The following is a 12,519-nucleotide window of genomic DNA, read 5'->3' on the forward strand; positions in this document are numbered from 1 at the left end:
TCTTTACCCACTGAGCCACCAGGGAAGCCCTTATTTCAGGCTATTTCCAGGTCATGGTCCTGATCTCTTAAGGTACATTCTTTTTAGGCAGCAGCCTTGTTTGCTTTCAAGGGTGAAGAAAGCTGGCATTACTTCAACGAGACACTAAGCTTTTCAGCCACACTTGGCCTCCTGAAGACCTCTGAACATAGATGTGTTCAACAGCACTTTTTTCAGGGTGGGTCAACACAGTTCACGAACTATCTCAGCCAGGCCACTCTCACCAAGCTCCTGGCGAGAGTGGCCAGGTCAGCAGTGATGGTTATCTGGCTACCTCAGCAGCTTTAGGTCCCAAACGCTCTCTCTGACTGTGTTAGGCAGAAAATGACTTTGAAATGAATTTTTAAAAAGAGTTCATTTTTACTAGATAAGCTCCAATGAAATGATGTTTCCTATTCAACATTTAGTCAACAAGGATGTGCCAATTAACACAGAAGCCAATCAAGATGGTAATCTCGGATCTAGGCCACAACACTTAAAGGTGGGTTTCCTTGTTAAATCTATCCACTCGTGCACTCAAAAATCATTTACTCTGTGCCTCCTGTGTATGAGGCAGGGTACCAGGCACCGGGGGTACAAAGACAACACAGGCAAGGAGGGCGCTGCTGGGGTTCAGAGGTCAGCAAGTCCCAACCCCACCACGGCACGGAGTCCTAGAACTCGTGTGCTCTGACCCCTTTGCCCCTAAAATGGGGACACGGCAGTTATCCTCCTGAGCTCTCATGAGGAGGCCATGAGATAATGCAAACAAAGTGTGAACCCCATCATAATCAGGTCCCAACAACAAAGACTTACAATTTACGAGGAAAAGAGACACGTTAAACTCAAAATGGATGATTAACCAGTCTGACTCAAGTGATGCCGGAAAGAATTATTTTAGTGGATGATAATTTGAAGATAAACACATGCAAATTCAAATAATAATGAGTCCCTGGATAAGCCTTCCAAGAGGCTAACTCACTCTCTGCTCAGCTTCTAGGATGACGAGCCCTCAGGGAATTAACAGAGCTTGTGTTGTAAGACCGGCAGTGGTGGGGGGACAGAGACCTGCTCCACGCCCTCTGACTTTGAGAGAAAACAGACCAGCTCATCAATGGCCCAGCGAGAAGCCCCAGCATGCTCTGCCCTTGGAGAGGCCTGAATACTCGGACGGGGTAAAGGTCAGGATACCATACACGCTTCATTATCCAGAGTGACACAGGGGGAAAGAGCTCTGAACGGCTTCATCCTTCAGTCAAAAGAGTTATCACACAACCAGAAGCAGGTTTGGGGCGGGATTTAGGGGAAGTCACGGGACTAAACCACACCAACACCCCCAAGATTATGTGCACATGGGAAAAATGGAAGCAAAATCCTGCCTCTCCAAGGGAGCCATACGCGAGTCAAGCGAGGCGACGCATGTGGGACCCTTTTCACACTGAGTGCCACAGATGGTGGACTGTGCCCACCTTTGCCCTTGGCTTCAGGAGCTACAGTGACTCCTCTTCTAGGCATAGGGCAGGCTTCAGGCCATGTGTCCTGTGAGGCCACAACGTGGCTGGAAAGTTCTGAAGAGTTGACAGCCTGCTCTTTGCAAACTTTTAAGAAGAAAGGAGGGCTTCCCAGGTGGTGGTTAGTGGTAAAGAACCCACCTGCCAATGTAGGAGACCTAAGAACCACAGGTTGGATCCCTGGGTTGGGAAGACCCCCCTGGAGGAGGGCATAGCAACCCACTCCAGTATCCTTGCCTGGAGAATCCCCATGGACAGAGGAGCTTGGTGGGCTAGAGTCCATGGGGTTGCAAAGAGTCGGACATCTCTGAAGCGACTTAGCATGCACGCAAGAAGAAAGGAAGTATTGAAGCTTATCAGTTTGCTAATCTGTGGTGCTTGGTTACTGCTGAACCAGCCAGCAGGGCCGACTGATACAGTAGGACATGGTCAATTCTTCTCAGGATTGAACTTCCCTCTCAGAGGCAGTGCTTCCTCTTGAGATCCCAACACCACAGAATTCTCATTTGCAACATTTGCAAAGCAACTTCACATTCTGCAGTGAGTTCCGGATAATCTTAGAACTTACTAGAGAGGAACAAAGGGTTGAGCTGGAGCAAAGTGTTTTAAAAAATGCATGTGTTTTATAATTCTAGGCTTGAGTGAGATCAGTAAGAAGCCACAGGGAAAGCACATTAGTCCTCAGTTAAAGAAATAAGAGGTAAATCATGAATTTGAAGTAAACTGAAATTTCAAAATCCGTTTTCTAAATAAAAACCATGCCTGCCTGGAGATCGGAGATGCTTCACGACAGACCCATTTAACCATCTGGAAATACTTCCTCTGTTCAATTTTTGGAAGAGTTAAAGACAGACATAAAAAAAGACAGCTTTCTCTCAAAAAGAACTTGCTATGTATAGTCTTTTGCAAAAAATAGCTAAAGTCAAACCCACAATTCAGGTTCAAGTTCTAACAATATAATGTTAGGCAAGCCATCTAACCTTGGTGTTCTTTTTTCTCTCGTTACATAATTAGCGCTTAGAACATAATAAAAGCTACAGGTCCAAGTTCCAAAAACTGAAGCGGCAATGTTCAGTCTGGGGTCTGTCACTGCTGCTAAGCTGAATAATCTGAAAAGCCTTCTTCAAAGCTAAATGAGTCTGACCACCAAACACAGGCACGCAACTGGCATTCAACCACTGAAAATCACACCTAACCGAGGAAGGCAAACTAGGTGATCCATTCAATTTCTCTTCCTGAAGTCGTTTTTATAATTTGTGGAAACTGTCCCAGACTGCCTAATGTTTATGAAATGGAAGTTTGTTAAGTTTCAACTAAAGCATTTAGACACAACAAGGTGAACCGGGCCTACTGGGCTGGCCAAGCTCGAGGAGCATCTGAAGGAAGGGACGAGATGGTGCAATTCTTCCTGTGTGGCCGTCAGGACCAGATTAGCTCTGAAAGCACCATGGGCACACCGCCACCACATGGAACGCAAAAACAAAACCAACGAACCCCGCAACACTAACCCATAAAACAAGTGCAGGTCAAGTTCAACCAACAAACCCCACAATGTTGACCCGTAATATAAGTGCAGGTCAAGTCCAACCAATGAACCCCGCAATGCTAACCCGTAAAACACGTGCAGGTCAAGTCCAACCAACGAACCCCACACTGCTAACCCATAAAACACGTGCAGGTCAAGTCCAACCAACGAACCCTGCAACGCTAACCCATAAAATAAGTGCAGGTCAAGCCCAACCAACCTATTTTTCCTCACAGGCTGTATGGATGTATTTTTTGAAATCAAATTATTTTCTAAATATTTCTGGTGCTCCTGCCTTTCTGGTGTCCTAAAGATACATGCTTAATCTGCCTACTTAGGGCAACTACACAAAAAGGGGCCTCTTGAAAGATACTCTTCATGAAGTGAAAGTGGAGTCAACCGGTCACCCTTAACATACTGTCCACAGAACAAACAAGGACTCCTTTGGCAAGAGCTTCTTTTGATGATAACCTTAGACTCAGTCAAACCTTCCCCTCCTCCACAAGGCACATTTTTTCCATCAAAGAGAATGATTCGAAGCACATCTCCCTCTTCTGGGAGGAGACACTCTGAGCAGACCCCCTCTTTACTGAAATGCACCTGAGTCATTCACACTGCTGTTCCTCCTGGCGTAGGCGCTCCGTACCACCTGCTCGTAAACCTGCGCACCGATGGTCCGCATGTTGTCCCGGATGAGGATGCCTTGGGCCTGCATCATGAAGAGGTAGGTGTTCACTGCGGAAACAGAAGGGGACGGACAAGAGGTTAATTCAGAAGCAGTCAGAAACAGAAAACACACCAAAAAAACACATTACTCTGAGTTTCTTTCCTTTTCCCCCTTTTCTTTCTGAAACGTCTTTAGACGCTCAGGTTCTACAAGGCTATAACTTCTCTTTTCCATACTGGGTTTTAAGTTTTCAGGGCACTGATCTTCCTTGGGTAGCTAGTAGGACTTAGGGGAATATCTATCCATATTCGACAGCTTTAAAAAATTACATATATTCTACCTGATCTTCAAATACCCAAGCAGTATTCTAGCCCTGATATGATCAGAAAGACCTTTTGGATCAATTACAACATTTTGAAAAAGATCTCTGGTCTTTTTAAATTCACATTTTCAGACTCACTGGTTATCCTCAGAGAAAGGAAGCCACCAACTGCCCTGCCTTCTGGAATCACTTAGATGTAGGTCTGGTACTGGCTATCTTTTAAAAGCAGTGATGAAGGCTCCAGCTATGTTTTTTTTTTTTTCACTATTTGGAGAGAAAGAAGATAATGAAAGAATGCTAGCAGTCCTCAGTATCCATCTGCCTCAGCCCCAAAGTTCACAGCGATGGAAAAGGAGCAAGTGGCTTGATCCAGGTTGTCAATTAAAACAGATTCCCTTCATGATACATAGAAACATCCAACCATTATGTTGTGCACCTGAAACTAAAATAATGTTACATGCAAGTTATAGCTCAATAAAAACAAAGCAAAACAAACAAAAAAATATACTCAGCAGATTAACTGCCCAATCACCGTCATCTTTGGAAAGCGATCTCCCCTCGGTTTTTCCTGAAGTCTCTACAGCATGAAATTAGCCCATCTCTAGTATAATTCCTGTATTCCGTCTGCAATCTCAAATGCTATGTTTTTGAAAGAAACGGTAAGGTTTATAAACATAGCTTCTTCACCAGCCATTCTAATTCACTCACATTTCCCTCACCAGTCACTGTGAGAGGGGCTGTCTGAGGCGACAGCATGTTTCTAAGTCTGGACTCTGGCATGTGCGAGGGCTCGTCTGAACACTTGGCTGACCTCCAACCAGGCTCCAGGCAGGAACGCAGCAGACAGCCCCGGCCTCTCCTCCAGACTCAGTCCACACGGCCTCGGGCGGTCCTGGCTCTTCAGCAAGATGTGTTTTGTGGACACTGTCTCATTATTATCACAGTGTCCTGCACATAATGGGCAGTAAATAAGGATTAAGTGGATGAAGCTTCGAAGTCAATTTATTTCCAGCTACCGTGGTTGGTGCTTGTGCTGGCGACGGGAGGTGGGACAGGGACAAGTCAACTGGCACAACGCTTAATGTGGAAAACCCCCAGGTGGCCCACATTACTCGGGGACATAAAAGCTTTCAGATCTTCTCTAAGGTAAACCCAGAGCCGTCAAATAATTAACAAGAGAAGTCAATGTTCAGAAATAAGGGCCTGGCAGTGACCGGAAGACAAGGGCATGCTTAACTCTTGGCGTGGCCAGAGAGATCAGACACAGTGTTAACTCTGGTAGCATAAAAAAGTTTCCAGGAAGGGGGCGGGGGGTGGGGGAGAGGAACAGCTTCAAATCCTTAAAGAAAGTATAATGCTATGAAGCCTCAGAAAACAAGAGCCAGCACCTCGCTTTCTATTTACGACAGAGAGCAGCTTGCCTGGCCACAGTAGGCAGGCAGTTAAACCTAAGATTTGAACTTCATCCAGTATCGTATTTCTCATGTGGTTCTCCAGTATATATATATATATATAGTTTTTCATCACTTGGGCTATATATTATGTATATTATACATATTACACCAAATCTTCCTTCCATCGCCAACATACTATTAAACCAGCTGTCTTCAATAATATAAACACACTATGTGTAAAGCTGTCAGACACTGCAAAAAATACACACTACCTCTTTTCCCCCAAATTTCATCTTCTCTGAGCTTTTTATCCTCTCCACTGTAAAGGATACCATTGTTAGCCCCTCTTTAAAAAACTCTCGACCTATGATTGATCCATGTTGATGTATGGTAGAAAACAATATCGTAATTATTCTTCAATTAAAAATAAATAAATGAGGGGGGAAAAACAACAACTCCCTCCCTATCTTAGTTCCATACGATTCCCCTAGGGCTGTTCTCAAACCTTTCCCTGCCTATCGCCTGGAGAGCCCATTCCTACACCTCCCACCCACCCCCAGACACTAATTCCCTAAGTCTGATTGGCGCCCATGAACTTGCACTTGTAACAAGCTCACAGGTGACACCCACGTGGCTGGGCAGAGGAGCACGTTTCCAGAATCACCGCTCTAGGTAGGGAACTTCAGCTACATAATCAGTAATAGTGAGTAATACATATTGAGCACTTAGTTCTTTATCTCACTTAATCCTCATAACCTAAGAGGCAAGTAATACTATCCGACTCAGGGTTGACTTCTAGGCTTCGGTTTCTCCACCTTGCTTCTCCAAGGTCACTGAGGGATAGATCTGAACCAGGTCTAACTATGCTCTAACCGCTAACCTTAAGAACTTGCTCATCCATGTTCTAGCCACCTGTCCTTCAGAGATTTCACACCCACATGACTTAAACCCATTGCTCTTAAGAAGATGGCGCTCAAGTCTTTATCTCCTACACAAAGCTGCCGGGCGGATCTTTCCTAATTACAGATATATACACACAGCTCCTCCTCAAAAGCCTTCTGCATCTCTGCCTGGGCTTCTGCTCATCCACAATGCTTCTGCTCTCCCTGCTGCCGTGCAAATCTCATTAATCCTTCAAACCCCAGTGTAGCTACTTCTCCAGTCTTCCCCTTCTAGGATTTCTGTGGTATTCAAAAATGTGCCTTTTGTTTATATTTTGCCTTAGTTTGCTAACAACTGTCTCATGTGTTCATCTTGTCATTCAATTAACAAATTACACAAACCACATATTATTAATGCTTTTTGTAAACTCTCCACAGGAATTAGCAAAAGGCTGGAAAAAAAAAAAAAAAAAGCCTGAGGAAGCAAATTTTTGCCAAAGAAAATAATCACAGATTCATAGACTCAGGGTTGGATGGGATTTTAAAGAACACTTTTCAATACCTCCTCAGTCACCACCATCCAAAAACTGTGCCTTCCAAGAATGCAGTCTGTACAGTAGAGCCGTCTTCAGAAAAAACTCTACCTTGGGTTGGGTCCAAAATGTTTTCCAGCCGCTTTTAAGCGCTGGTTCTCATCCTGGCCCGACAGAAGAGTCAAGTTCCTTTCCTACCCTTCAGATATCGGAAAACAGACATTGTCAACCATGCTCACACTCACCCCACCTAACCTGCAACCTCAAGCTAAACAGCCCCGCTTCCTCCGTTAACCACCCTACTCCCTCTTCCTGGAAATCACCATGACTTCACTCACTGTCCTAGGTTGCTCGGGATTTCAGCCCAGGAGTCCACACTTGACAAAGAGTGTGGCCCACACCGACAGTGGGCCAGGTGCAGTTTGATGGGCCCAGAGCCATCTGTTACCAAAGCGCTGTCAACAACTTGAGCCCCCTCTTGGAGATGCAAATACCCAACAGCTCAGGGCCAAAGAAATCCTATGACAGAGATGCTGAATTACCTAATCCACCATTGCCCAGGGCGGCTCCCTTGCCCTGTGATACATGCTAAAATAACATTTACTACAAATTCAGGCTTACTTGTAACTTTTTTACACTTTCATGAGAAATGGTAATTACTGTCCTGCCCCGGCTTCTAGATTGAGGTATCGCCTGTGATCCTAACTCAGCTGAGAGAAATAAGCCCCTTTCAAGTTTACATAATCGGAAATTTCCATCCAGGTGCCCATGGAGGCAGCCTTGGGCCACGGCTTTAACTGGAGAGCTTCCAGGGGCAGAGCAGTGGGCACCCTAACGGAAAGGCATCCTCTCCTCCCTCCGTCAGAATTCCAGGCGGCCTCCACATCCTTAGGAGTCGGGGAACACCGTTTTCACTTGACCACACAGGTTAATAAATGACTCTGACTCATAAAAAATTCCTCACTAGATAAGGAAATCTGACATTTCAGCTTAAAAGCAAAATAAATTGACACAATGAACCCAAGAGGAATTGACACAATTAGAGGAGTCTATATACTGGAGTCTATACACTTAAAGAGCTCATAATTTTAACCTAAATGTGTATCGTTAATGTTTGTTACATCTGGCTGGGTAAAGTAAACAGAATTAAGAAAGCCATCCCTTTCTTGACTACCCTTTAAAATCTGTCTTAACGCCAACACCCAACACATGTGTGTGTACACCCCCCAGTCCTTTCCGGCTTTATTCTTTTATTTAACATATGACACCTTTTCTTAATCTGTTGTGTTATCTCCCTCTAGAATGTGAGCTCGGTGAGGGCAGGATCTATACCGCTGGTGGCTGGAACAGTGTGTCTGGAACACAGAGGACGCACAGTAAGTACTTGAATACATGAATATCTTAAGTTGGGACAACGAACAGTGTAGCCTTCTGAACTCAGCTGTGCATGGATATGGGATTTCAAGCTCTTCTCTTGTGATTAGCTCCCTACTCCACTATGAGAGGAACTCAAAATGTTTTGAGTTAACCAGCTTCATTACATGAACCTGTTCACGAAAAGTTCAGCAATTCCTTTGTACCAACCGAGCAGAGCTGCCAAACAGATAACATTTTCCCTAAAAATGTTCTCTGGTACTCTCACTCCTGGTAGCTCAGCTGGTAAAGAATCTGCCTGCAATGCAGGAGACCCCGGTTCAATTCCTGGGTCAGGAAGAGCCCCTGGGGAAGGGATAGGCTACCCACTCCAGTATTCTTAGGCTTTCCTGGTGGCTCAGCTGGTAAAGAATCTGCCTGCCATGTGGAAGACCTGGGTTCGATCCCTGGGTTGGGAAGATCCCCTGGAGAAGGGAACGGCTACCCACTCCAGTAATCTGGCCTCAGAATTTCAAGGACAGTATAGCAAAGAGTCAGACACAACTGAGACTTTCACTTACGCTTGGTCCCCACTAAGTGGCTTGGTTTTGTAATGTTCCTTAACATACTGCACAGGTGTATTCAAAACCTTGTGCCACATTATTTGTAATAAGAAGACATCAGAAAAAAACTAAATGTCCACCCAAAGTAGACTGCTTGAATTACTGTACCTTCACATGGATGGAGTACTGTGAGGCTAATACCAAAGAAAGAGGAGCCAGTCAAAACACTCCAAACTGGAAAAGAACCCAGAAGTTCACCTATAATAGAACAGATTAAAAATGTGTAGCCTATTGGAATACGACACAGCCACTGCTGCTGCTGCTGCTGCTAAGTTGGTTCAGTCGTGTCCGACTCTGTGCGACCCCAGAGACAGCAGCCCACCAGGCTCCCCCGTCCCTGGGATTCTCCAGGCAAGAACACTGGAGTGGGTTGCCATTTCCTTCTCCAATGCATGAAAGTGAAAAGTGAAAGGGAAGTCAATCAGTCGTGTTCGACTCCTAGCGACCCCATGGACTGCAGCCCACCAGGCTCCTACATCCATGGGATTTTCCAGGCAAGAGTACTGGAGTGGGGTGCCACTGCCTTCTCCAACACAGCCACTAGAAGAGGTCAACTACAACTATATGCAACCACACAGATGCGTCTCTCGCGCAACACATGAATTCTATGTACACAGGCCTGAAAGAGGCATGACTAATCTGTAGTGTCAGAAGCCTGGAAGAGGTATCCGTAGGGCAGGGGTGTGTGTGTGGGGGGTGGTTTGGGAGGGGGCTTCTGGTCACCTTTTATTTCCTGACCTGGACACTGGTTTCACAGGTATACTTCTTTTGGAAAAAGTCATCAAGCTGTTCATTTATTTGTGCACAATTTAATATGTATGCTATACTTTGATAAATTTACCAAAAAAAAAAAAAAAAAGATTGAGGAAAGTCTATGAACTGATTTCTAGGATATACTGTTACCTGGAAAAAAGCAAAGAGCAACAGCGTGCACATATGTGTGTGCAGGTGTGTGCACATGCATGTATGTATTATGCTGATACAGAAATACGGTGGGATTTTAGGCACATACATATTTTTATAGGAAGAAACAGGTGAAAGGCAATCCAGGAAAATGTTGCACACCTGCCATGTGCCAGGAGCTGCCCTACTATGTGAGAAGAATGGCAATTATGAATAAGACGCAGTCCGTGCGCGTCTTGAGTGACAGCCAGACCAGGACACTGCAGCCAGTGCTGACTGTAAGGGGCCCAGGTGAGGAGCTGTCACTCATACCGCGAGGGCGGCGGGGTGCCAGAAAGTACTCCCAAGGAGGGGGGACCCCTAGGAAATGGTCTAGAAATAAGAACGCTGAAACAGGGAAGGGAAGGGCACAAACGCAGGGGCACACAGGGAGAAAGAGACATCTGAGCAACTAAAAGCAGTCGGGTATGGCAGGAATGAAGGGTATGTATGGCAAAAACAGGAGGCTGGGGTAGGCAGGGGTGGGAAGGGGTAGGAAAGCAGAGCGGAGCGGGTCACAAAGGGCTTTATGCGATGTACTTAGGGGCCTGGCATTGAAGAAATAGTCCAGGATCAGATTTCAGGTGGGCCAACTATAGGAATCAGTCAAAACAAGCGAATACACACTCCCTGCTCAAACTCACGGCTCTGGATGAAAGACTGAGCTTTTCAGCAGACAGAACTCAGCTCCTTAACAGGAGGAACCGCTTTGGATAGAAATAAATAAGGCGCCGTACGCAGAGTCCCATTTGGTTACTACAAGTTGGGTGCCAAATCTCACCAAAAATATATTTTCACTCTAGATGAAGCAGCAGGAGGAATCCTCTGTCTGCCAAATCTTGGAGCGGGCAGATGGAGGGAAGACGTCAGGATATAAAGCCAGTACTACTGATACCGGTCCCATCACTTCATGGAAAACAGGAAAAAAGTAGAAGCCGGGACAGATTTTATTCTCTTGGGCTCCAAAATCACCGAAGACGGTGACTGCAGCCACAAAATTAAAAGACGCTTGCTCCTTAGAATGAACTCTATGACAAACTTAGACAGCGTATTAAAAGCAGACACATCACTCTGTCGACAAAGGTCAGCAATCTAGTCAAAGCTATGATTTTTCCAATACTCATGTACGGATGTGAGAGTTGGACCATAAAGAAGGCTGAGTGCCAAAGAATTTATGCTTTCGAACCGTGGTGCTGGAGAAGACTCTTGAGAGCCCCTTGGACTGCAAGGAGATCAAACCAGTCAATCTTACAGGAAATCAACCCTGAATATTCACTGGAAGGACCGATGCTGAAGCTCCAATACTTTGGCCACCTGATGTGCAGAGCTGACTCATTGGGAAAGACCCTGCTGCTGGGAAAGACTGAGGGCAAAAGGAAAAGTGGACAGCAGAGAGCAGAGGATGAGATGGTTAGAGAGCATCACTGAGTCAATGGACATGAATCTGAGCAGGAGATAGTGAAGGACACAGGAGCCTGGCATGCTGCAGTCCACAGGCTCACAGAGTCAGACAAGACTGAACAACAACTCCTGATACGCAGCTGGGGAGAGCTGGTGGCGGGCGGGGCGCAAAAGTGGGTCTGGTGTTCAGGGTGAGCCCATCACACTAGGTGCTTTCTGGGGATTGGCTCACGTCTGGCATCTTTCTTCTGAACACCTCCTACAGCCCACCCAATGTGTGATACAGGGTCAAGTACATGCCAGGAAAACAACGGAACAGATCTATGAACCAAGGGTTGTACCCCAGGATGGGGAGAGGGAGAGAATATGAAGGGAACAGAGCAGAAAAGGAGTGAACAGAAGAGAACAGGGAGGCGGCTCACTCCCTCTCCCTGCCCCCATCTATGAAAGACCCAATAAAAGTCAAGGGGAGACAAGGGCTGAGTATGTCACAGGAATGCTGAAGTTCGGTTGCTGTCATGCTAGAACAGCTGCAAAACTCGCACAGCCTTTTTGGACCAAGATTTTCTGAGATATACCAGAACCTGAAAAATAAACTGATCGCTCACCGCCCCCCCTCCTCCCAGATCAGATGGTCAGCGTTCACGGCTCCACACGAGGCGTTCTGTAAAGAATGAGCCAACTTATTCTGCTCTAAAGGGATGGATTCCTGTGAAAGGCAATTCATGTCTGAGTCTCTGTGCGCCAGTGCCTTTCTTAGCACCTCATGCCTTATCTCATTTCATCCTCACAGTAAACCGAGAAACAGGTTATTACTCTCATTTTATAGATGAAGGGACTGAGGTATGGATGAGTAACTTGACAATCTGGAGCCAAGACTTCCCAACAGGTCTTTGTCTCCAGAGTCCAGGTTTTTAGCAAATAGGTTCCACTGTCTCCCAGGTTCTAGATGCCCAGGAACCCCTGCTGTCATCACACTTTGCTGATTCTTTCCGTCTGAATCTTTATGTCAAACTCTTATAAGTGACTCGCATCCAATATTCCACTTCAGTGGTGATGCCATTGACTACGGCATGGTACATCCCCTATTTATTAAAATTGTTACCAGTTTGAGGCTCAAGAATGAATCCCAAATTTTTGCATTTCAGATCTATTTAAAATGCTGGGTAGTCATACTATACATGCAGAGATGAAGATCCAAAATTGTGGGTACGGTGGCACACACTGAAGAAGGAAAAGAAAGCTGTTTTTTTTAAGACACAAGGAATTTTTTTTTTTGACAATAAATTTACACCCTTTGGCACGTCTATTTTAATGTTCTGGAACAACTGTGTGACAATTTTCACACA

General features: G+C 45.5%; 1 protein-coding gene across 2 annotated transcripts in view; it reads right to left on the reverse strand.

The window, feature by feature from the left end:
- B4GALT5 (beta-1,4-galactosyltransferase 5) overlaps nucleotides 1-12,519 on the reverse strand; it is a 71,842-nt gene that overhangs the window by 15,403 nt on the left and 43,920 nt on the right. The window contains exon 2 of one of the 2 annotated variants that reach the window (XM_068987120.1): nucleotides 3,655-3,789. The exons of the other annotated variant lie outside the window; for it this stretch is intronic. Within the exon in view, the coding sequence (XP_068843221.1) occupies nucleotides 3,655-3,789 (135 nt within the window). The remainder of the gene's footprint in view (nucleotides 1-3,654; nucleotides 3,790-12,519) is intronic. 2 annotated transcript variants of the gene reach the window in all.

This window comes from Capricornis sumatraensis, chromosome 15, assembly GCF_032405125.1.
Source record: "Capricornis sumatraensis isolate serow.1 chromosome 15, serow.2, whole genome shotgun sequence".
In the NCBI taxonomy this organism is placed as follows: Eukaryota; Metazoa; Chordata; class Mammalia; order Artiodactyla; family Bovidae; genus Capricornis; species Capricornis sumatraensis.